The following is a 25,079-nucleotide window of genomic DNA, read 5'->3' on the forward strand; positions in this document are numbered from 1 at the left end:
GCAACTTGTTTGTTTGTTTTTTTAATCTTTTAAGTGTTTTTATACAAAAAAATGTAGTTTTTCTCTTTTCTTTTTGCATTTTTAAAACACCAGTGTGGGGGAGGGATGCAAACAAATTAACAAAAAAGATGCTTTTATAACATTATTTTCCCTGTTTAGAAAGAAGAAAAAAAAAATCATTCCAATAGTATTTAAAAGTCCAAAGATGAAATAATTTTTTTCTTCCCTAAAAGCTATTAAAAGCCCCTGCCTATTGCGCCCTCTTGTGTCCAGTGGAGCTGTGTTACTCTTCAATGGCCCAGGTTCACTACTATGGAAAGATTGGGCCAGGCTTCTTTCTGGGCACATGGCCTAAACAAAAAAGTGGAAGCATCACAGGATTCAAAACCTCTCCCCACAGAAACTGCTGGGGGCAAGAAGATACTTCCCTGAGCCAGAAGGGACAGGTGCAGCAGCATTCCACACCCAGAGCACAGGATGGCAAAGCACTAGATATCCCACCTCTGCTTTCATTCCTTTCCAGAAGATTAGCTGGGGAGGGAAGGGGGAAGTTGACATGCCTGTGAAGAAAGTGCAACATATCTGGAAATACCGGTAGAGGAAAACAGCTTAGAAGAAAAGCTTTGCCTAAAGCTTTTACTGTGAGTGGGAGAAGAAAGCCATCAAGGAGATCCCACCATGGGTAAACAGACTTCCTTTTCTGAAACCCCTATAGCACAACAGGTCCAATTCACTTTCCCTTTCTAACGGACTAGACTTCTGGATAAGGTATTTTGGCCTTACAAGGTCCACGACCACAAGGCCACAATCCAGGGTCCAGTTCCAGCTATAAGGTCCCTCCACTGCCAACAACTGATGTGATGGTATTTTATAATCCTCTAAGTGGGAAATTAACATTTTCCCCATCCCAATCCCAGAGGTGGAAGAAGCAAGCCTGCAACATCCCCAGGCTCAGACCAAATAGAAATACTTGGAATGTAACCAAGTAATCACCATAGAGTAGTTCCAAGCAGCAAGAAATTACATCCAGGTTCTCATGGAGACTACTGTAGGGTACAGAGTAACAGCATGAAAGCAATCAAACCTTGTATAAATAATGTTTCTTTGCCCCCCTTTTTTTTAGTTAAAGAAATCCAGTGTCTCAAAAACTTGTGAAAATATGTTTAAAAAAGACTCCGGGAGCCTGCCACACTTTTTTGCTCATTGTAACTATCTTGTACCTTCTGATACCAAGAGATAGTGTGATAGCCTCTTCTGCACAGGCCCTATTGTTTTATCTCTGTCCTATAACTGTACCTCTCTAGAAAAAAAAAAACAAAACTAAAAACAAAATGGGGAGCGAAGGGAAGGCATTTCTACTAGTGAGAAGAGAATGCAAATCAAAAGCAAACTGGAAAGCAAGATCAATGTTAAGGATGGGATGAGAGACGAGTGGAGACTGCCTAAGAAATCTGGCTGAGTATGCTTTGGTTTGGGAGACTGAAGAAGCAGCTGGGCATTTAAAGTGCAATCACATTGGTAATAAATGATCATCCCTTTCTTCTGACTCCTCGCCCAGCTGATCATCCCCCACACCACGATACGCAGCAGGCACATTGCGGGGTTTAGAACGGCACACAAAGTCACAACCATCCTGTAGAGAGAAGCAAAGGAAGGAAATGATCATTTGGAATAACCAACTTTGAGGGTGAGGCAAAATACACCGATGGCCTAAGAATATGGCAAGAACTAGGTTTCTTCAAGGATAATGAGAAAATCCAGAAGCTCTAAGGGCCAGCCTAAATTGAATTTAGGGCTAATGTGAGGAAAATTCTAATTAGGTCTTACTTTCTCCCCATCCAGGTCCCTTAAGAGCTTTATCAGATTCCTCAACTTAAGCAACAGTGTTGCTCTTCCAGCAAAGCATTTCCCAAGGCCAGACTAAGATGCTATGCTACTTGTTACTTTGTACTACGGCCTGGGACTCCTTTGTGTTTAGCACCCGAAGTCCTATGTCCCTGGAAATCCCCCTGTCTAGGTAAACCAGGGTGGTTGGTCACTCAACCTTGGCGGCAGGCTACAGACTCAGCCACCAGTCCTGTTACTTACTGCTACCAGGTTGCCAAGATCTTGCCAGAAGGCTAAGTGGGGAAACTGCTCCATTCCCTTGGCTCCCACCACCAGTCGCTGGTATAGGAACCCTCCGATGATATAGACAGCAACCAGTGATGCAAACCTATTAAGAAAGACATCGCTAGTTAAAAACCAAGGAATAGTAAAACTGATAAGAAAAGGTACTCTTTATATTAGTGGTTTCCTAGTCTGTATTCTATAAAAATGGAAAAAAACGCCCCTAAAATGGGAAGGGTGCCTTCTTTAGAAAACCAGTTAGAGCACATCTAAAAGCAAAGGCTCAGACAAAAATAAGACTTAATGTGTGACTCTGACTTGTAGCCAAGAATAAGTACTATTAGCTAGGTACAGAGTTCCACTTCCCCGAAAGTTCTTATAATCTAATGAGATAATAAAAAAACTGTCCGGTTTTCCAGTAATGGGATGTAAAGCATTTCCAAATGCAAATATTAGAGGTGAAACATTGTAACTAACTTTTTAAAACTTTCATAATCAGAGTTTAAAAGTATCCTCCCCCTCCAATTATAGTATAGTGTGTACACATATACAGACAATTTGTGTCTAAGTGTCACCAAGTAGTTGAGTTTAAGGGGGAAAAAAAAAGGGAAGGTTTGGACTGATAAAGGAAAAAGCACTCACGTGACTAGTAAGATAGAACCCACACTGAGGTGAGAGATCTCTGGGGAACAGGCCAGGCTGCTATCCATCTCAAAGAGGTAGAAACAATCTTGAACTTTGCCTCGCTCCTCAAACACAAGGTTAAAATTGTCCTGATGATGAAAGGACAGAACAGAACACAACAATGTGGTTAACTGTTTCGACGCTTACTTAGAAAAAGAAAAAAACCCACAAACTAAAAAACATTTGCTTTCTCTCCTGATTCAGTAATTTATTTTCCATGTATGATCGAACACAGGTGTCTGTGACACAAGGAAAAACTGAACTAGTTTTCTCTTGTCTGTCCCGATGTGTCTTTTTCCCTGTGGAAATTCCACCTCAGGTCAGTGCTCTCATCTGCTCTCTAGGCTCATGTGCCCCGGGATGCCTCACCGCTAGTGTGTGTCGATTGCAGGAGATCATCACCACTGCACGACGCTGCTCCATGCCACAGTGACTGTCATATTCGTCACCCCCTTTATAGGTCAGCATGATCCAATTACCTGAGGAGGGACAACGGAAATGTTGCTTTGGGGCAGGAAGGCAGGCCTAGGTATGATGGCAGAAAGGAATGGAGGAGTTCAATGAAATTGGTTTTGATTAAAATAACCAGTATCAGTATGAGCTCTGTAAACCAGAAATACCAAGTTAAAACCTGCTTCTTTGTAACAGCTTTGTGTTTCCTTAAGACAACGAAGATATTAAAGACAGGCAACTAATAGTGCAAAAACAATTAGGACCCATGCTTTCATACTGATTGACATTTTCTGAACACCTGCTCACATCAAAAGACGAGGTTCCATAAAATTCTTAGGTGGTAGGGGAAAACTTAAGATTTAAAATTAGCCACAGATAAATGCAAGGTGTAAGATCGGGAGCCATTTCTTCTTTAGTACTTAGGGAACTCAAATTTCTTTTGCAAAATATCCTTTGATTTATCAATCATGTGAGGTGAATAAGGTAAAGATTCTGCTTCTAATCTTGCACATATGAAGAAACACAAGATGAAATGATTTTTCAAAGTCATAGGCAAGTAAACATGAGCTGGGTCAAAAATCCAGTCTTCCAACCCTTACTTACCCCCAAATTCTTGATGTTATTTTTCATTATATTATTGATATGAACAAATATCTGCACTGGAAAATACGTTATCTGCTTAAGGGAGGGGATTAGACCACAGGTGCTCACATAGTTCTTTCCAGCAATATGATTTTATGACTTCTGAGAAACCTAATCACCACAGCCCAAGTTAGCTGGGGAAGTTTTGGTAGACAGGTTTGTAAAAAAAGTTTAATCTCTGAAAATGTAACTGGCAAAACCGGACTAATTCAATGAGAAATAGTTGTTGGTGTTTTCAAGCCTGGTATGAAAAACATATTAAGCTACAGAATCCCAGCTAGATTCTTTATGCGTGAGCTTTTCATTAACTTTAAAACAAACATAAAGGTCCTGACCCATGACTCCAGAGGAGCGGTGGAACTAGGTATCTTGTGGTTTAGTCTCAGGTGAACTGAAGCACATGTACCATATAATACTCTAAAAAGAATGCAAAAGGCTGACACATACAGGATCGTCAGAGGGATTGACCTGGGATCCATTAACCAACAGGGAGAGTCTTACTTCCATTGAAGACGTGAGTCTCGTTGAGTCTCCCTACCACTCTTTCCTTCCCATTACTTTTGTTGATCTGCACCAGGCCTGCCCCAGAGGTGCGGTTGCCAGCTTCCCGGCAGACCCTGAACATATAGATGTATGTGTCCGGACCCTGGCCCACAGTGCTCTCAAAGCTGTAAGGAGAAGTGAGGAGAAAGAAGGAAGAGAAGTTACTGGCTATCAGCTTTAGGACAAGCAGCCTCTCTTCCTTTAAGCTGCCTACCCCTACCGCCCCCGCCCCCCACCTCCTGCCAAGTGTGATTAATTTACTTATCTGTCACAACTAAATGTACTAGTTAATAATATTTGTTGATTATGAAATACCCATGGAATAGTGAATAGTTCATTTGTTGAAAGAAGACAATCCTAACTGCTGACGATGATGGTTTAAAACACAACATCCAAGATAGCTAGATATTCTAGAATACCTATTCTAGACTATGCTGAAGTGTCAGTTGCTATTTCCCAGTGAATAGGATCTATGTTCATGGGAAGTATCCCATGGCTTCTTGTTCCTTGAAGATCATCTTTAGATTTACATACCCAAAGATTCCTGACACTTCTGATGTGTACAGGCCTCAATGTTTATCTGATACTTCTAAAGTCCTATTACATGGAAGTACCAAATAATGCTTTTTAATTCCTACAAGGTGGTCTCCTGGATCGTCTTAAAAACAGTGCATTTTCTCTTCTGCGTAAGAGAATTGCACACTGCTACTAAAAACTGGGCTCAGAATTTGCTCTACAGCATTAAAAAAAAAAAAAACCAACAAGCAAAACCAAACAGGGGTGCCTGGGTGGCTCAGTAGGTTAGCATCCAGCTCTCAATCTCAGCTTAGGATTTGAGCCCTGCCCTAGGCTCCACGCTGGGCATGGAGCCTGCTTTTAAAAAAAAGTAAGATATCATGGCCAAATAAGACCAACATTACTAAAGTTCAGACTAGAACCATCTCCCAGAGTTGGTTATTATACACGTTTTCCCTCCATAGAGAGTAGTAATACTAAAAGTCAGTAAGTGGAGGAAAAAAAATATATTCTTAAGATTTTGTTTTAAAAAGTATTTCTATACCCAATGTGGGACTCGAACTTACAACCCCAAGATCAAGAGTCATATGCTCCACCAACTGAGCCCGCCAGGCCCCTGAGAAGAAAAGATTCTTTAACAAAGTTATCTTCTCAAGTCCTTTAAAGATGTTCTCAGCTACCTTTTGTTATACAGTGGTTGCAACCTCTTCAGAAGAGCCAACTCTTTCTCAGACTCTCGCCCTTTTTCTCCTACCAGGTCGCAGGTTTTTTCTTCTGTCTGCCAGGATTCTCTTACTGCCACAGCTAGGAGCAGTGGCAGGAGCAGTCCAGTCCTCCAGCAGCGGTAGAAGAGGAACATCCTTTTGGGAGAGGGAGTGTGGGTGTTGAGGAAGCGGGGAAGATCGGGGTGGGGGAAGAGAGAGAGAAAGCACATGAATGTACAATTTTTACTGTTTTATCTTCCATCCACCACTTATTCTACGTTAGTCAATTTTCCTTATTAACACAAAGTTGGGTTTTATTTTTTTGGGTCTATTTCGGGCTTTTAGCTTTCCACCCATTATTTTTTTCCCTCTCCTCTAATACTCAGAACAGGATTCTTAATCTTTAGGTTTATTTTTCTTTTTAAGGAAAGGGACTCCAGTACTTTGGCTCCTAACTTCTCCTGTCAATATTCAGAAACTTCAACAGTCTTTGTTCATATTATGTTCATATTCATCGTAAGAAAGATGGTAAGAGATAAATAAAGGCACAGCACCTAAAAGCTGACATTTACCTAAGTTAATGGCTCATCTCTGAAAACACAATCGTTTAAATTATAGGAAGAAGAAAATTCACTAGGTTGAAGTGACTGAAGACGTCTTTCAAAATCCACCTCAGGCTCTACATATCATAAATCTCAAGAGTTTCTAAACTTCCAGTAAGCAGTTGTCTTTGTACACTCTGAACTGGTGACAATTCTTGGCAATCACTAAGTCACTTTCCAATTCCCCTGTTTCTTGTACTGCTCTAGGAATGGAAACACATGGTTCCATTTCCTAAACTCATTTTTCTTTTCCTCTAATCCATCTTCACCCAGGACATACTCATTTATCCTTGCAAAAGACTTCACTCTGATGTCCATTAGTTAATGATCCTCCAGGCCACTGCTACTTGTTAATTTCATAACAGTGTCACTGTTATCATACAAATATTTAATTCTTCCAAACTTTTCTTACTTGTAGTAACATGCTTCCAGACTACAAGCCTGGACTTTGGCTAATTAACTCTTTAGAGTCCTCTAATTCTTTTTCAGGTTAGTTAATCAACTCCAGTACATTTCTAGAATAAAAAACTAGGCAGAGTTTAATGGGTATTAGTAAATTTGAAGATAGGAAAATGGAAACTCTGAGCCCTGACTGAATTGTCTCTGCCCTGACTGAATTTTCTCTACTCTCCTAAACAAACTTACATTTGACCTTCTGTTTTCCACACTCCATTAGGGCAACAAATGCTTGGGAAATTGTCTCCCTGACTTTGTGTATTTTTTTTCTCTTACGATTTTATTTACTTATTTGAGATAAGAGAGAGAGCAGAAGCATGGGGAGGGGCAGAGGGAGAAGCAGACTCCACTTCAAGCAGGGAGCCTGACATGGGGCCTGATCCCAGGATGCTGGGAACACGACCTGAACCAAAGGCAGACACTTAACTGACAGAGCCACCCAGATGTTCCAACGACTTTGTGTATTTCCAAAACCAACTCACTACAGTAGTATTAGTAAAGTGTTTCCATAGAATAATTATCACCAGTCGTAATGTCCAATGCCCCCATAAAACAGATTTAGAGCACTAATAGGAAACTTTATAATAGAGTACTTGCCTTTTACTCTTAAAAGCATTTAACATGCATTAAATAATTAATCCTTACAAAAACCCTATGCAGTAAATACAATTATTGTCCTTATTTTACAGATGAAAGAACTGAGACATAGCCAATGGAGTGACCTAGAAAGTCTGGCTCCAGAGCTCATGGTCTACATTTAACCACTACATGTGTATCCCCTTTCACATTAATTTTTTGGGACTCAGGGTAGGCAGCCAAAGCCTTGCTTTCTTTTTGACAAAGCAGGGGGAAGTGATTCCTCACATAGTTCACTGAATAAGAGGTAGAATAAAGAACTCAAAGCTCAAACTCCTACCTTCCCTAAATTAACTCATTGCTCAACACATTACATGACCAGCATTGTTCCTAAAAAAAAAAATTTTAAGAGATTCCTTTTACTAGATTGATTTAACATGCCATTTTCCTTATATTCTCTCAGGATCTAATTTAATATTTCAACGTTCTGGACTGTCAAGCTTTTTTTTTTTTTTTTTTTCCAGGACTAGTTTTCCAGAGGGGATTCTCATACAGAAGGCTGTGTTATATGGCCTAAAAGTTAGTTCCTTATTTGTTAATAATTTATGATTTCTTTTCCCAAATTAGAACAAAATTGGGATAGGATAAAGGGTTAAACACCCCGCAGTCTCCATTTGTGGAGCTGAACTCTCTTTCATTTGCTTATTTGTTCAAGAGGTTAGGCTGAGACTCAACTTACACCCTTCTCTCTTTTCTGCCTAAGGTTTGTCTGTTTTGAGCTACTTCTTTGATTCAGTGGCAAATGCTCTAAGTGCTTTATCTAGATTGTCTGTAATCTTCACAGCCAAGAAAAGTAGGTATAATTTCTCCCATTTTACAGATGAGGAAACTGATGCTTACAAAGGCTAAATTATTTGCCCTAGGTTACACAAGTATTAAACATGTATGAAGTTGGTGGGGCAACTTGGATGATTCATGGCATAAAGCTATTTTCTGATAAATATAGGGGTGCAAAAATTTATTAGCGAGCGTATGAAATCCAAGGGCTGTGTAGTTCCCTTTTAATGTGCTACACTTAGATCCTCAAGGTGCAACAGTCTGTCTAGATACTTTGGAAATAAAGGGCCGAACTTTAAGATTTTGAAAATCCCCTTCAATTTTCTTGTTCTAGGACAGATCTATTTTGGTAATGCTAAAACAATTCTCTTCAATGGAATGACCACTGACTAAGCCAGGAATTGGGAAGCAGTTCAAATCACTGGGCTTCTGTACCACTCTTTCCCACCCGTCAAGACTAGCCATGAGCATTTTCCATTTTTCAGTGGAATTTCTACTTTCGGCTGTCTGGCTCATTCCTGAGGTAACCACCCTCATCTCCTGTTTCCAGCAGTCTACCCTTTCAGATGAGCAGCCCGACGCTGAGAAGCCCTAGACAAGCGGCTCTAGGTCCCATGGGCGGAAGCTCCCCAGAAAGAGAAAGCGCGAGATAAGCCCTCTAGCAGCTATCCCATACCATACACGCACCCTCTTCGAACTTCTCCCAGGGTTCTAGAAATTCTTATTCCCTCTAGTCTCCTGATTTCCCAACTGCCTAGAGCCGTATCCTCTCCATATGATGCCACTTTACCTTCCTCCACAATGCAGGCCAAAAATTCCCTCTACAGGTATCCAGGAACACCTCCAGAGACTCCATACCCAGGGTCCTTCCTTTCTCTGCCTTCCAAATACGCGTCGAATCCTCCTCCGGACTTGGTAGGTCCTTTCTCCCTCACTCCCTTCGGGACTCTCTAACTCCCCGCCCTCACGCCTCCGCCTCCATTCTGCCCTAGGGCTCCTCAGCTGGAATCCTGGCTAGAACCGCGGCCAAGGGAGACTTAGCGATCCCCAGCCCCTGTTCCGGGCACCGGGTGTGAGCGCTCTCCAGCTCCCCTCCTCCTCCACGCCCCTCATACTCACGTGTCACGGGCACAGGGAGTAGCCAAGGCGCAGAATCCCTGGCTGAATACCTGTCTGGGGCTGGGAGACAGGGCCAGCGAGGGGCCAGCCACAGACCCCGGACCCAGAACTCGTGTCAAAGGCCAGCGTTCCCCAAGGCGCCTCGCCGTGCTCCACTCCGGGAACCGGAAACAGGAAGCACCAGGCGTCTTCTGGGCAACTGCTCCTCCCACTAGACCCCGCGGCATGTGACCACAGAACCATTTAGCCCCTTTCCCCTTCCCGGTCTCCCGGCCGATCCCAGGCCCTGATTGGTCAGAATCCGGGTCCTGAAGCTCCGCCCTTGTCCTATCAACTCCAACCACTTTCCGAGATTTTCAAGTTGCATTCCACCTTCGGGGGGGGGGGGGTTCGCGTTTCTACCAATGGGGTACCAGAGTCCCGCCCCTGAGCTTCTCTACTCGCGGAGTCGCTCGCGGAGTCACGCGCGGTCACGCGCCGGCCAGCTCCCAGTAGAGGGTACGCGAGGGCGGGCGGCGGAAGCGGAAATTGGGAAAGGAGGCTGTCGGCCAGGCTTCAGTGGGAGCTGTAGTTCTCGCCCCGGGTCTCTTCCTGTCGGTGTTTCCCGTGCCGGTTTGCCGCCGGCGAGAGGCGCTGTTTCGCCGTCGGCCTGCGCCGAGTCGCGTTGTCTTCAGGATCGGCATCTAGAGGAGAGTGGACAGCGATTGGGTCGCGGCTTTCTTAACGACACCTTTGTTCTTTATTTCCTTTCTATACTTGAGTAGCTTGGGGTCTGTTGTTAACCTTGTCATCCCGGTCATTCTGCGTAAAACACGGCAAACAGTTCTGTTCACCGGAGGTTTCGCGGCATTTTGCGTGCTGAGCCCTCCGTAACCGATTCTGTTCAGCCCACCCTGTCCGCATTTCTGGTGTCCTGGGGAAAGAACTATCCTCTTTTAGTCTGCGTGCCTTTGCCAAGATCCTCCGCGGTTTCCCTCAGGTCGGTCTGAACTCGTCGCTTGCTCAAGTCCTGCGCGTTCCTGGAACTCGGTTCAAATGCTTTTGGTCCCGTGACTTTCTGGATTTTAACGCTTTTCGGAATGAAGAACTCCTTCCTCTTAAGTGCCGGCTTGTTGCCTCTACTTGGTTTTAACCGGGTTCCATGCTGCTTTGACTCCTGCGTTGCTTTTGTGTGTGTCCCCCTCTCTTCGCGGGTAGGGACTGGATTTTGATGCGTCCTTCTCACCAGAGCTAGTACAATGTTTTGAATCCAGTAATAATGGAAGCGAATACGTGCATGGTTCTGTGTGTGGTGCCGGCACTGTTCTAAGTGCTTAAATGGGAATTGATTGATTTAATCTTAAACCTAAGCTTTCAATTTTAAAGCTGATGGTGGCTAAGGAACTTAACTCTGGTTGCCACGTCTATTAAGTTAACGTTGTCAGTATTCAGGTTCCGTAATTGAGGCGTAAGTTAGTTATATGTGCATGTAGTCTTCAGAGTCGAAGCTCTCATGCAATACTTTATGCTCACTGTTTAGGATTCTGCATTTGTTTATTGATTGGTACATTCAGTTCAGCCAAGGTGGTTATCATGTCTGGGTTGGGTTTGAATGTGTTCTCAAGAAAAATATAAAAAAATTAGGGGCTCCTGGGTGGCTCAGTGGGTTAAAGCCTCTGCCTTCGGCTCAGGTCATGACCCCGGGGTCCTGGGATCGAGCACCACGTCGGGCTCTCTGCTCAGCGGGGAGCCTGCTTCCTTTCTCTGTGCCTTCCCTGCTTCGCTCTCTGTGCCTGCCTCTCTGCCTGCTTGTGATCTCTGTCAAATAAATAAATAAAATCTTAAAAAAAATCTTTAAAAAAAGAAAAATATAAGAAAATTAAAAAGTTAATCTCTTTCTAATAATAAGAGTAATTTGTAATCAGAAAATACAGAGAAGGACAAAATAAAAATCCAAAAACCCACAAAGAGGTTATGTATTTCTCTCAGGAATGTGTTATCCATTTCCTTCTTAAAAACATTTAATGTAATCAAAGTTTTTCTCTATATCGCTAACTTTACAAATAAACTTTTAATTTTTTAATTTTTATTATTTTAAAGATTTTCTTTATTGATTTGACAGAGAACACAAGTAGGCAGAGAGGCAGGCAGAGAGAGGGGGAAGGCAGGCTCCCTGCTGAGCAGAGAGCCGGATGCAGGACTGGTCCCAGGACCCTGGGATCATGACCTGAGCCCAAGGCAGAAGCTTTAACTCACTGAGCCACCCAGGCGCCCCACAAATAAACTTTTTAATGGTTGCATAATATTTAGGTGCATGGATTACTGCTTAAGCAATTCCATTAGAGTTAGGTATTTAAGGCATTTCTACTGAATTTTTTTTTTTTCAATTCATTCAACATATAGTTACTGAGCAGTTACACTGTTATAGATTTTGGATGATGAATGGGAGAAAATAAAAGACAAAAATCTCTTTTACAATGAGCTTTCATTCTAGAATTAATGTTCTTTTGTTGGTGAATTCAAATTTTAACTTCAGAAATCTTGCCTCTGGTCATTGCCTACAGTCGTGTTGGGCTTGAGGGAAGGTAGGTTGTATGTTGGAAAGGGTGAAAGGTCCAGCAACACAGTTGAGTAGGATGAATAATTTGTCTTATGTAGTAGGAGTGAGAAGGAGGGAGAGACCTCCCTTTCCATCCCTTACAAATAACTTGGGTTACTTCCCTGCTTCTCAGCCTTTAGGGCTGATTATGGAAACTATCTATGTCAGGGACAAAACTGAAATTAGCAGGGTTTTTTTTTTTGTTTTTTTTGTTTTTTTTTTAAAGATTTTATTTATTTATTTGACAGAGAGAGATCACAAGTAGACGGAGAGGCAGGCAGAGAGAGAGAGAGGGAAAAGCAGGCTCCCTGCTGAGCAGAGAGCCCGATGCGGGACTCGATCCCAGGACCCTGAGATCATGACCTGAGCCGAAGGCAGCGTCTTAACCCACTGAGCCACCCAGGCGCCCCTAGCAGGGTTTTTGCTTTTTTGTTCTGTGTCTGTCTAGCCTTATCATTAACAAGAACACCCTCCACACTCTACCCACACCCCCTCCCACATACAATTGCTCACTTTGTTTAGAAAGTTCTGTGACTTTTGTTCTAAAATCATATGTTAAGGATGCCTCCTGTTTAGTATAAGCAGAGGAGGGGAAGATGCTGGAAAGATCTAGTGCTCCCCACTTTGTACATGGAGGATATATTCCAAGATCCCTGAAACTAGGAACAGTACTGAGCCCCATATATACTGTATTTTTTTTCTTATACATAACCTATGATAAGGCTTGATGTGTAAGTGAGGCATGGTAAGAGATTAATGACAACAAAAATAAAATAGAACAATTATAACAATATGTGAATGTGGTGTCTGTCAAAATATCTAACTGTGGGGTGCTTGGGTGGCTCACTGGGTTAAACCTCTGCCTTTGGCTGAGGTCATGATCTCAGGGTCCTGGATTCCAGTCCTGCATCGGGCTGTCTGCTCTGCAGGGAGCCTGCTTACCCCCTTCTCTCTGCCTGCCTCTCTTTCCTACTTAAAATCTGTCAAATTAAAAAAAAATCTAACTGTACTGTACTCATCCTTCTCATTGTGATGGTGAGAGATGATATGCTCACATGATGAAAGGAAGTGAGGTGAATGACATACAATTGTGATTTAAGGTTAGGTTGTCATTGACAGATAAGTCAGGAGGAGGATCATCTGCTCCCAGGATGTGGTTGACCTTGAATAACTGAAACCATAGAAAGTGAAACTGTGTCTAGGGGATACTACTGTATCCTGAATTCTTCCATCAATTCGTTGCTTTGATAATTTTCCCCGTCTACTTTTTTGTTAACTCTGAGCTGGGAGGTTGGGAATGGCTTTTTAAACCTCTCAACAGCTTCCTTCTGTATGAGTTTTGCATTGCAGGTTTTGCTCTGGTTTTACTATCAAATCCAGCCTGCTCACAATTTCTGATCTACTCAAGGATATTTCGAAATTTGTTGGTAGATTCTTAATCCTGTTATGCATGTATTTAGTTTGCTGTCTTGAATTGGATTTCAGTTTTGAATTTTTATTGATGCTTTCCTTTTAAAACATTTAACATATTTCAAGGACTAAATACATTTTTTGGTTTTGGTAATTTTCAACTTTAATATAATTTAACATTTTTAGAATAGATGCAAGAATAGAAAAAAGAACTCTTGTATTCACTTCACCTTGATTTACCAGTTGTTTACAAGTCGCCCCATTTGCTTTATTGGTCTCTCCCATTCCTGTAAACACACACACACACACACCACACCACACAATATATACACACTCACGAAATGGTTTATTTTGAACAATTTGAAAGTTGCCCGTTACTGTTAAGGACATTAGTGTGTTTTTCCCAAGAATAAAGACATTCTCTTAACTTATTACAGTGTAATCACCACAATTAGGAATATAACATTGGTAGGATATTATTACCTAATCCATGGCCCATATTTAGATTTCATCAGTCATCCCAGTAAATATGCTTTGTAATTATTTCCCATTCCCCAACCACAGAGTCCAAGCAGGAGTCACACATTGCAGTTAGTTGCCATTTTTCTTTGTCACTGAAATTTTGAAAAGTACAGGTCACTTAATTTGTAAAATATCTCTCATTTTGGGTTTTCCTCGTGATTATATTTAGGTATATGTTTTCTTTTTCTTTCTTTTTTTTTAAATGTTTTTAAAAAGATTTTATTTATTTATTTGACAGAGAGATCACAGGTAGGCAGAGAGGCAGGCAGAGGGAGAGGAGAGGGGGAAGCAGGCTTCCTGCTGAGTTGAGAGCCGGCTGCCGGGCTGGATCCCAGGACCCTGAGACCATGACCTGAGCTGAACGCAGAGGCTTAAACCACTGAGCTATCTAGGCACCCATAGGTATGTGCTTTTTGATAGGACTAAGAAGTGATGTGTCCTCTTATCAGTCAAGATGCAATTAGAAGGGGCGCCTGGGTGGCTCAGTGGATTAAGCCGCTGCCTTCGGCTCAGGTCATGATCTCAGGGTCCTGGGATCGGGTCCCGCATCGAGCTCTCTGCTCAGCAGGGAGCTTGCTTCCCTCTCTCTCTCTCTCTCTGGCTGCCTCTCTGTCTACTTGTGATTTCTCTCTGTCAAATAAATAAATCTTTAAAAAAAAAAAAAGATGCAATTAGAAGACAGATACCAGACCAGTGATTTTAAGGAAAAATTTAATATAGACTTGTTTTCTAGTAAAGAATAATTAGTAAGAGGGGCTCAACAAGGACTCTAGGTTATAGAGAAGTTACACAGAAATAACAACTGGGGTGCTTGTGTGGCTCAGTGGGTTAAGCCTCTGCCTTTGGCTCAGGTCATGATCTCAGGGTCCTGGGATCGAGTCCTGCATAGAGCTCTCTGCTCGGTGGGGAGCCTGCTTGCCCCTCTCTCTGCCTACTTCTCTGCCTACTTGTGATATCTCTCTCTCTGTCAAATAAATAGATAAAATCTTAAAAAAAAAATAGTAACTACAAAATGCAGCTACTACCTCTGGGCTGAAGAAGAGTTAGCAAGGAAGTACCTTAGAAGCTTGAAGAAATGCTCACTTCCCCAACCACGAGGTAGAGATTCAGGCCTGTGAAGAGATGGTGTAGTTCCTGCCACAGGAACGTGCAGCCCACTGATGAGATAACAGATAAATTGCTGGAGGGTGTGGGTTGATGTCGACTGCCAGTGGGAGCCTCATTTTGTCATTTTGACATCTCCCCATCACGTTTGGGGCAAATTCTTTACTTTTGGGTATACAGATATTCCCTGTTTATCTTGTATTTTAATTATCCTAGAATCAGTCATTTCTCCACAGGAGCCTGGTTCCTCTTAGTGGAGAGTGGTGTTGAAAAACCAAGATCTGATTACAAGGTGTGTTTGTTGCTACTTTTGGGTCACTGCTTTAGTGCCTCTAGGCAGAGTTAGGAAATCTATATATATTTCTAAGAGTGAGAAACTGCTCCCATTACACAATATATTTATACATTTGTTTACAACAAGAAAATACAGGAAGTAGCTTTATAACTGATAAACCATACCAATGTGTAAAGCAAGCCTATTGGAGTTCAATATTTGTTTGAAGTTTCATTTTTTTGTTGTTGGTGAGGTACAATTTATCAATAATGAAGTACAGAACTCATAGGTGTATAATTCAATGAATCTTAACAATGCATCATAACTGTAGCCACCTTGTAATCAAGATTTAGTAGATTTTCATCACCCAAGAATATTTCCTCATGTTCTTGTCTAGGATTTTCATGACAGTGTTGCATAGAAATGATAAAATTAAACATCATCCTGGCTTTGCTCCTGGGATAAACCGCACTTTGTCATGATGAATTGTCTCTTGTATTTTTCTGAATTTCATTTGCTGATATCTTTTCAAAGATTTTGAAGTCTATATTCATGAGTGTTCATGAGTCTAGTTTTTTTTTTTTTTTGAAGATTTTATTTATATATTTGTCAAAGAGAAAGAGAGGAAGAGCACGAGAGAGCATAAGCGGGGGAGCTGCAGATAGAGGGAGAAGCAGGCTCTCCGCTGAGCAGGGAGCCCAATGGAGGATTCTACCCCAGGACTCTGGGATCGTGACCTGATCCAAAGGCAGAGGCTTAACCGACTGAGCCACCCAGGTGTCCATAATCTTTTTTTCTTGTAATTCTTTGTCAGTTTTGGTATCAGAATCATGATGCTGCCTAAAATAAGTTGGAGTGTATACTTTCATTTTCTATTTTCTGAAGGAATTGTGTTATTTATTCTTCGAAGCTTGATAGAACATGCTATTGAAGTCCTCTGAGCATGAAGCTTTTTTAATCGGAAGGTTTGTATTAAGAAATTCAGTTTCTTTAGTAGAGCCATTCAGAAATTTCTGTTTCTTGTTGTGTTAGTTGGTAAATTGTGTTTTTCTTTCTTTCTTTCTTTTTTTTTTTTTTTAGGAATTACTATACATTTAATTTATTTGAACTCTTTATAAATACAAAAAATTAAAAATCAAATACATTTTCATTTGCTAATATTAATTATCATTATGAAACATTATCCTATAAAATCTGTTATCTGTTTATATTCTCTACAGACTTTTAAAAAAAATTCAGTTAATTAACAGATAATGTATTATTTTTTTTAGAGGTAGAGGTCAGTGATTCATCAGTATTATATAACACCTGGTGGTTTTCAAGGAATTTTTCCATTTTATCTAAATTGTTAAATTTTTTGGCATACAGATAGAATATTCCCTTATTACTCTTGTAGTGTCTTTAAAATCTGTAGTAATATACTTGCTTCATTCTTGATATTCATAGTTTGTCTTTCTTTGTTTCTTGGTAAATTTTGTTAGAAGTTTATCAGTTAATAATCTTACCAAATAACCCAATTTTTATTTGCTTATTGTTAATTTTATTAATTTATATTAAATGTATTATGTAACATATAAATGTATATATTATATAATAGTAAAATTTTGTTCATTTTTCTGTTGGTTGTGGTTAGTTTTTTAAATATTATTCGTTTAGAATTTAAAATTCCCGACCTTTATTCTGCTTGCTTTGGTTTTAATTTGTTTTTCTTTTTTATCTTCTTAAACCAGAAACAGATTATTTATTTCAAGTATTTCTTCTTTTTTAGTCACTTAAAGCTCTAACATTCTAAGTTACTGTTTTAGCTTTGGTCTACAAATTTTTGTAATTATTTAGTTTTTTAAATAATTTCTAATTTTGTTTATTATTTCTTTAACCTATGGATTATTTAGAATGTGTATGTGTGTGTGTTTTAGGTATACAAAAATTCATGTTAATTATTCAAACAGAACTTAATTTTTGAGTGTACATGTGATGATATGATATATGCTTACATTTCAGAATGATTACTACAGTAAGTTTAGTCAGCATCCATCACCCCAGTTGCCAGTTTTTTTCTTGTAGTGAGAACTTCTGAGATCTGCTCTCTTAGCAGCTTTCAAATATATAATACAATATCATTAACTATAGTCACCGTGCTATACGTTACATCCCCATGACTTACTCATCTTGTAATTGGAAGTCTGTACCTTTTAACTAACTTTACCCTCCTCTCACCCCCTACAGCTGGCAACCACCAATCTCTTCTCTCTAAGAGTTCAGTGTTTTTTTGTTTGTTTGTTTGTTTTTTAAATCCTACATATAAATGAGATCATACAGTATTTGTTTTTCCCTGTCTGACTTATTTCACTTAACAGTACCCTCAAGGTCCATCCATATAGTCAGAAATGACAGGATTTTCTTCTTTTTTTTTTTAATGGCTAAATAATCCGTTTTTTAATGGCTAAATAAATATAATTCTGTATATACACCACATTTTCTTCATTCATTCATCTATCAGCTGATACTTAGTTTGTTTCCATGTGTTGGCTATTGTGAGTAATGCTGCAGTGAATGTGAGAGTGCAGATGTATTTTGATATAAAAGATACAAATGGTAGTGATTTTGTTTTCTTCAACTGCATACCCAAAAGTGGAATTATTGGATCATATGGTAGTTCTACTTTTTAAGGTGGCCTTCACACTGTTTTCCATAATGGCTACACCAATATCATTCCCATCAGTAGTGCCCAGGGTTGCCTTTTCCTCACATCCTTTCCAATACTCTAATAAACACTTGTTATTTCTTGGTTTTTGTTTCTGGGTTTTTTTTCGCTATTTTTAAAAAAGATTTTATTTATTTGAAAGAGGGGGAGGCAGAGAAAGAGGGACAAGCAGATTCCCCACTGAGCAGGGGAGCTTGATCCCAGGACTCTGACCTTGATCCTAGGATTCTGAGATCATGACTTGAACCAAAGTATCCAGGTGCCCCTGGCTATTTTTAGAAGTAGTCATTCTAACAAGTAGGAGGTCATACCTCATTGTATTTTGACTTTTATTTCTCTGATGATTATAAGTGTGTTTTAAGATTTTAAGTATTTAGGAACTTTCTAGATTTTTTCTTGTTATTGATTCTACTCTGGCTGTAGAACACATCTTTAAGATTGTAACATATTGAAATTCATTAAAATTTGTATTAGTATACATAATTTACTTGGTAAATATTCCGTTTACACTTGAAAGACACGCATATTCTGTGGTTATTTGATATCATTTTGTTGGATATACTTCAACTAAGTCAAGATAGTTATAGTATTGTTTAAAAATTTTTACTGATTTTTTTTGTCTAGTTTTATCAGTTATTGAGAAAAGGGTGTTTAAATTTTCAACTATAATTATGGATTTGCTTCTTTCTTTTTTTTTTTTTTAAAGATTTTATTTATTTATTTGACAGAGAGAGATCACAAGTAGGCAGAGAGGCAGGCAGAGAGAGAGAGAGAGGAGGAAGCAGGCTCCCTGCTGAGCAGAGAGCGCGATATGGGACTCGATCCCAGGATCCTGAGACTATGACCCGAGCCGAAGGCAGCGGCCTAACCCACTGAGCCACCCAGGCGCCCTGCTTATTTCTTTTTTAATTCAGTGAGGTTTTGCTTCAAATGTTTTGAAATTGTATTTTTAGGTTCATACTCAATTTGCAGTTGTTATGTATACTTGATGCTGTGATTCATATAACTATGAAATGTACCTGTTTTTACTTGTCAATTTTGTTGTATATTAATACAACCACTTGTGGTAGGCTAAAAAATGTCCCCCATTCCCACCTCCAAAGATGTCTATGTCTAATACCTGGAACCTCTGATTACATTTCCTTACATGGCAAAAGAAACTCTATAGATACAATTAAATTAAGAATCTTGCATTGGAGATTATGTTGGATTATCCAGGTAGATCTAGTATAATTGCAGTGAAGCAGTAGAGTAAAAGTTAGAAAAAGGAGATATGATGATGGAAACGGGCATTGGGGTGGTACACTTTGAAATGAGAGGAAGGGGCTGCAAGCCAAACAATTCAGGCAGCCTATAGAAGCAGGAAAAATTGGGGTGCATGGGTGGCTCAGTTGGTTAAGCCTCTGACTCCTGGTTTTGGCTCAGGTCATGATCTCAGGGGTGTGAGATCAAGCCCCACATGAAGCTCTGTGTTCAGCACAGAGTCTGCCTGAGATTGTCTCTTTCCCTCTCCCTTTGCCCCTTCCCCACTCATGTTGTCTCCCACTCCCCCCCCAAGTAATACATAAAAAAATACCCCCCCTTTGAAAGATGCAGGACAAATAAAGAAAGTGAATTCTCTAAAGCTTCCAGAGGAAAGCAGCCTTCCAACATTTTCATTTAAAATTTTTGACATGCAGAACTGTGAAAGAATAAAGGTACATTGTTTTAAGCCACTGTGTGGTATTTGTTACAGCAACATTAAGAAACCTATATACCACTTCAGGTTCCTTTTGCTTACTGTTTGCAGGTATCTTTTTCTATACTTTCTTTCAACCTCTTTGTGTTATTATGTCTACAGTGCATGTGTTATATACAGCGTATTGTTAGTTTTTTGCTTTTTTCCCTTGCATTCCAATCTCTGCCATTTATTTGATGTATTTAGTGCATTTATGATGAATTCAGTTATTGATATGGTTGGCACTAGGTCTGTCATTTTGCTCTTTGTTTACAGTTCATCTTGTGTATTTTATTTCCTTTGTTTCTTCTTTCTTTTAAGGAAGTTAAGAAAACCACAATCTTTTATATGTTCCTATGTACTTATCATTTCTGTTCTTCTTCAGTCTTATAAGTCTACATTTTCATCTTGTGACATTTCTTTTTAGTATGAAGAGCTGCTTTTAGCATTTCTTATGGTGCTAGACTGCTAATGACAATGCTATGTTTTCTTTAAATAAAAGTGTTTTTTTCTTCCTCTTTATTTTTGGTGGATGTGTTTGCTGTATATAGAATTCTGGCTGGTAGTATCATTTACCACACACCCCAGATTTATTGAGATATAATTGACGTATAATATTGTATAATTTTAAGGTATACAGTGTGATGATTTGATACATGTATATATTGTGAAATGATTACCGCATAAGTTACTACATCCAACACCTCACATAATTTTCTCTCTTTCTTTCTTTCTTTTTTGTGGTAAGAACATTTAACAGTCACTCTTAGCAAATTTCAAGTATACAATATAGCATTGTTACCTGTAATTACTATGTGGTACATTACCACTTATTCATCTTATAACTGGAAGTTTATACCTTTTGACCTACATCTAATTTGTTTCACCCCTCAGCCCCTGGCAACCTCCATTCTCTTTATTAATATGAGTTTGGTTTTTTTATTTTCTTTAATATTTTTTTAAGATTTTATTTATTTATTTGACAGACAGAGATCACAAGTAGGCAGGCAGAGAGAGAGAGAGAAGAGGAAGCAGGCTCCCTGTTGAGCAGAGAGCCTGATGCGGGGCTCGATCCCAGGATCCTGCAATCATGACCCAAACCAAAGGCGGAGGCTCCAACCCACTGAGTCACCCAGGCACCCTGAGTTTGGTTTTTTAAGATGCTACATATAAATGAGATTATGTAGCATTTGTTTTTCTCTGACTTATTTCCCTTGGCATAATGCTCTCAGGGTCCATCCATGTTGTCACAAATGGCAGGATTTCTTTCATTTTTATGCCTTAATACCATTCCATTATATATGTATATGACATTTTCTTTATCCATTCATCCTTTGATAGGCACATAGATGGTTTTCATGTCTTACCTATTGTGAATAATGCTGTAGTGAACAAGAGGGTGCAGATACCTCTTTGACATTATGATTTAATTTCCTTTAGCTACATACCCAGAAGTGGAATTACTGGATCATATGGTGGTTCTGTTTTTAATTTTTTTTAGGAACTTCCATGTTGTTTTCCATAGTGGCTGTACCAATAGTATTATTATTTTACCTTTTAAAAAATGGAGTTCCATTGTTTTCTCCTTCTTGGTTTCTGATGGGAATTCAGCAATCATTCACGTTATTATTCCCCTCTGTTAATATGTTGTTTTTCTCTGGCTACTTGGAATATTTTCTCTTTATCTGGTTTTCAACAGTTTTGTTATGATGTTCTTAGGTGGGATTTCCCTTATATTTATCCTGAAAGGGGTTCATTGAATATCTCATATCTGTACATTTTGCACTAAATTTGGGAAATATTTGATCATTAATTCTTCAAATTGTTTTCCTGCTCCAGTATTTTTCTCCTCTTTTTCTGGGGCTTCACTTATAAGCACTTGATATTGTCCTGCAGATCATTGAGGCTCTACTTATTTATTTTTTCTGTTATTTATATTGGATAATATCTAGCAATCTATCTTCATATTCCGTTGACCTTTTCTTCTGTCCTCTCCAGTTTGCCAATAATCCCATTCAGTTGGTTTTTTTTAATCCTTAATTAATTTTTAATTTTGGGGGGCTTTTAATTTTAGTTTTTTAAAAAATTATGGGTCATGATCTTTTTTTTCATTTAAAAAAAAATTTTATTTATTATCACAAGTGGGCAGAGATGCAGGCAGAGAGAGAGGAAGGGAAGCAGGCTTCCTGCTGAGCAGAGAGTTTGGGGCTCCATCCCAGGGTCTTGAGATCACAACCTGAGCCAAAGGCAGAAGCTTTAACCCACTGAGCCACCCAGGCACCCCCCCCCCATTTTTTTTTCATTTTTTAAAAAGATTTTTATTCATTTATTTGACAGAGCGAGAGAGGGAACAAAAGTAGGGGGAGAGGGAGCAGCAGGCTTTCCACTGAGCAGAGAGTCCGGTGTAGGGCTCAGTGTGGGCTCGATCCCAGAACCCTTGCCAAAGGCAGATGCCCAACCAACTGAGCCACCTAGGCGCCCCTTTTTTTTCGTTTTATTTTTTATTTCTTGTTTTTTCTTTTTCTTTTTTTTTTTTTTTTCATTTTAAACAAGAAGTTTAAACAACAAGATGCTTGACTTGAAGGGAAAACTATCTAGGATTCATTTCTTTTAATTTATCCCTACTTAAAGACAGAGTGCCCTACATGTAACAGCTACATACAAAAAAGTCATAAAATTGCTCTTAGTTTTATAATGATAAATGAAGAACATTAAAATTCCCCAATCGAACAAGGTATGCAAGGATTTTTATGTTTTTGTTTTTTTGTTAAACTGTGAGAACAAAATAACTTACTGGAATATAAAGATAACAGCTGACTGAGCATGCGACTAATGGAGAGAGTGGGTATTTTCACAGAAGCAGTATTTCCCTCCATCCCATCTCCATTTGATGTTGATCAAAACATACCACTGTCATTTACTTAAAAAAAATGTGATACGCTTGTGCACATACACAGTTCCTTTATGTACAATAAAGGAATAGGGAAGGGGAAAAAGAAAGAATAGAGAAAACTACTGTAGCAGTCAGGATGTGGAAGAACCCAATTGTGGCTTTCTAATTGAGAATGTCTTTTTGGTCTAGAGGAATGGAATTCTGGAGTAAAGCAGCAGGTTCCCTGTTTAGTAGACACTCCTATCTGCTGCTGGAACACATCAATTGTATCTTCCGCCTCCATTTCCAACTGTGCAGGTGTGTCTGTTTCATTGACTGGCTGCCTATCAAATCAGAATCTGATCTGCCTCGTTGACAAACCCTGTCGTTCACAATAGGCTTTCATCAGTTTGTTAAGTGGTGTATGCTTCTTAATCTTAAACTGCACTACAGAACCATCCTGCCCCACCACTTCAAACTAATTTGATCTTTGTTCTCAGTCTTGTCTCCTTCCTTGGGCTTTTTGTTGGCCATGCAAGCATGAGTCTCTTCTGCTGTCGCTTCACAAAAGAGGTATCAGGTCATCACCAAACGAGCACACAAGCAGTACCAGCCATATTCCTTTCTGATTAAGAATTTTACTTGGTTCTTTCTGTTTCCCTGCAGTGGTTATTCATCTTCTAGTTCAGTATGACCATATTTTCCTCTTGTCTTTGAGCATATTTATACAGCTATTAAAGTCCTTGTTTGCTGATTCCAAAATCTATGTCATTTTAAGTTTCTTTTTAGTTATTTACTTTTCTCTGAGTGGTGGCCCACAATTTCTTATTTTTCTGCATTGTAATACTTTTTTATTATATGCTGGACATCAAATACATTATAGGGAATATGCATTATGTTGTCTTTTTTTAAATAAAATTTTAATTTGGGAATAATGTCAGATTTTTAGAAGATAGTACATAGCAATTTTTTATATCCTTTACCCCATTACTTCTAATGTTAACATATTAAATAATCATTTAATCATTGAATCAAAACTAAGAATTAATAACTGCCCTACTTTTATTAACTAACTGCAGGTTTTCTTTGAACTTTACCAGGTTTTCACTGATGTTTGTTTTCTGTTCCAGGATCTAATCCAGGATACTGCCTTGTATTTATATTTCCTTAATCCTCTGGTCTGTTGTAGTTCCTCAGTATTTCCTTATTTTTCATAACCTTGATATAGTTAAGAGTACTAGTCAGGTATTTAGTAGACTACTTCTTTTTTCTTTTTAATTTATTTTTTATTTTCAGCATAACAGTATTCCCTGCTGAGCAGAGAGCCCGATGCGGGGCTCAATCCCAGGACCCTGGGATCATGGCCTGAACCAAAGGCAGAGGCTTTAACCCACTGAGCCACCCAGGTACCCCAAGTGTCTGACTCTTGATCTGAGATCCTGATCTCTGGTGCTGATTTCAGGGTAATGAGTCCAAGCCTAAAAAAAAAAAGAAAGAAAAAAGCCAAAAAACCCCCCAAACAAGAAAAAAAAAAAGCAAAAATAAACGGGGGACTATGTGAGATTAAGTAGTTTTTGCACAGCAAAGAAAACAACAAAATGAATGGGGATGTCAATTAGTATAGCCACTATGGAACAGTGGCTATATATGTTTTGAAAAAACATAAAAAATGGAACTACTGTATGATCCAACAATATCACTTCTGGTTGTATATCCAAAGGAAATAAAATCACTATTTTTGAAAAGATATCCACACTGCCATGTTCATTGCAGCATTATTCATAGTAATCCTAATACAGAAGCAAACTTAATGTCTGTGGATAGGTAAAGAAAAAATATATATTTATATACACCGTATATATGAGAATATATATAGAACAGAAAATGATTCAGCCTTAAAAGAAGAAAGAAATCCTGCCATCTGCAACAACATAGATGAAACTAGAGGAATTATCTATGTCAAATAAGCCAGACCAGAAAGACAAATTTTGCATGATCTCACTATGGGATCTAAAAAAACGAAGAAAAGGAAAAAAGTGTTGAACTCATAGTAACAGAGTAGAAAGGTCATTACCAGAGGCTAGTAAATGCGGGAGAGAGGAGATACTGATCAAAGAGTACAAGCTTTCAGTTACAAGGTGAATAAGCTCTGGAGACCTAATGTACAGACAGCATGGTGACTGTACTTGATGGTAATGTATTAACAAGAGAGTGGATAAACAAACTAGTCTGGTCTATCCATAGGTTGGAATATATTCAGGATAAGAAAGAATGAATTATTGATACACACTTCAATATGGATGAGTTTCCTTTTATGAAAGACTTGGGATAGATACAAACTAATTTATGGTGACAGAAGGCAGATCAATGGAGGCCTAGAGAAAGGGGAATGGGAGGGGCAGAAGGGCAGTAGTAGAGTACACAAGTAAATTTTCAGGGGTGACAAATATGTTTACTTTCTAGATTGTAATAGTTTCACTGATGCATGCATATATGTTAATTGTACCTCAGTAAAGCTATTAAAAAATAATGTATACTTGAGGGGCCTCTGGCTGACTCAGCCACAGCGTCTGACTTTTGATCTTGGGGTTGTGAGTTCAAGCCCCTTGTTAGGTGTGGCAACCTACTTAAAAAACAAAAACTTGAAGTTTGTTAAG

The 25,079-nt window shown here is 39.2% G+C and overlaps 2 protein-coding genes and 1 pseudogene across 8 annotated transcripts in view; 1 reads left to right on the top strand and 2 right to left on the bottom strand.

Moving 5' to 3' along the window:
• Positions 1–5: 5 nt before the first annotated feature.
• M6PR (mannose-6-phosphate receptor, cation dependent) lies at positions 6–9,506 on the bottom strand. Of its 4 annotated transcripts, XM_082738308.1 has the most exons (8): positions 9,242–9,465; positions 7,626–7,675; positions 5,628–5,807; positions 4,390–4,556; positions 3,163–3,272; positions 2,752–2,882; positions 2,089–2,215; positions 6–1,633 (listed from the first exon to the last, which is right to left on the bottom strand). In XM_082738308.1, the coding sequence occupies exons 3-8, from the start codon at positions 5,804–5,806 to the stop codon at positions 1,511–1,513; spliced, it is 837 nt and encodes a 278-aa protein (XP_082594434.1). In that variant the 5' UTR covers position 5,807; positions 7,626–7,675; positions 9,242–9,465; the 3' UTR covers positions 6–1,510. The 4 variants fall into 4 exon arrangements, with proteins under 4 accessions (XP_082594434.1, XP_082594433.1, XP_082594436.1 ...); XM_082738307.1 differs by lacking the exon at positions 7,626–7,675 and having other exon boundaries at positions 9,242–9,506; XM_082738310.1 differs by lacking the exon at positions 4,390–4,556.
• A 139-nt stretch (positions 9,507–9,645) lies between these two features.
• Positions 9,646–25,079, top strand: part of KLRG1 (killer cell lectin like receptor G1) — a gene marked incomplete at its 5' end in the record, with an annotated part of 430,961 nt that continues 415,527 nt past the window's right edge. The window contains one exon of one of the 3 annotated variants that reach the window (XM_082738313.1): positions 9,646–9,739. In XM_082738313.1, coding sequence (XP_082594439.1) covers positions 9,646–9,739 — 94 coding nt within the window. Of the gene's footprint in view, positions 9,740–10,126; positions 10,221–15,736; positions 15,907–25,079 lie in introns of those variants that run through there. The other 2 variants (XM_082738314.1, XM_082738315.1) reach the window with 2 other exon arrangements.
• On the bottom strand, positions 22,318–23,079 carry LOC309868820 (small ubiquitin-related modifier 2 pseudogene; annotated as a pseudogene). Its single transcript has 2 exons — positions 22,567–23,079; positions 22,318–22,322 (listed from the first exon to the last, which is right to left on the bottom strand). The product of its transcript is annotated as a small ubiquitin-related modifier 2 pseudogene (transcript).

The sequence above is a fragment of the Mustela nivalis genome (genome assembly GCF_964662115.1).
Source record: "Mustela nivalis genome assembly, chromosome: 7".
Lineage (NCBI taxonomy): Eukaryota > Metazoa > Chordata > Mammalia > Carnivora > Mustelidae > Mustela > Mustela nivalis.

What these genes read in the sequence shown, in the direction of transcription:
- M6PR (XM_082738307.1), bottom strand. Translation starts at nt 9,468, where the DNA reads ATGCCGCGGGGTCTAGTGGGAGGAGCAGTTGCCCAGAAGACGCCTGGT. An exon ending in CAACCACTGTATAACAAAAG is followed by an intron (nt 4,557 to 5,627) that starts GTAGCTGAGAAC and finishes TTCTCCTTACAG; the next exon opens with CTTTGAGAGCACTGTGGGCC. An exon ending in GGTTCTATCTTACTAGTCAC is followed by an intron (nt 2,216 to 2,751) that starts GTGAGTGCTTTT and finishes CTTTCTTAATAG; the next exon opens with GTTTGCATCACTGGTTGCTG.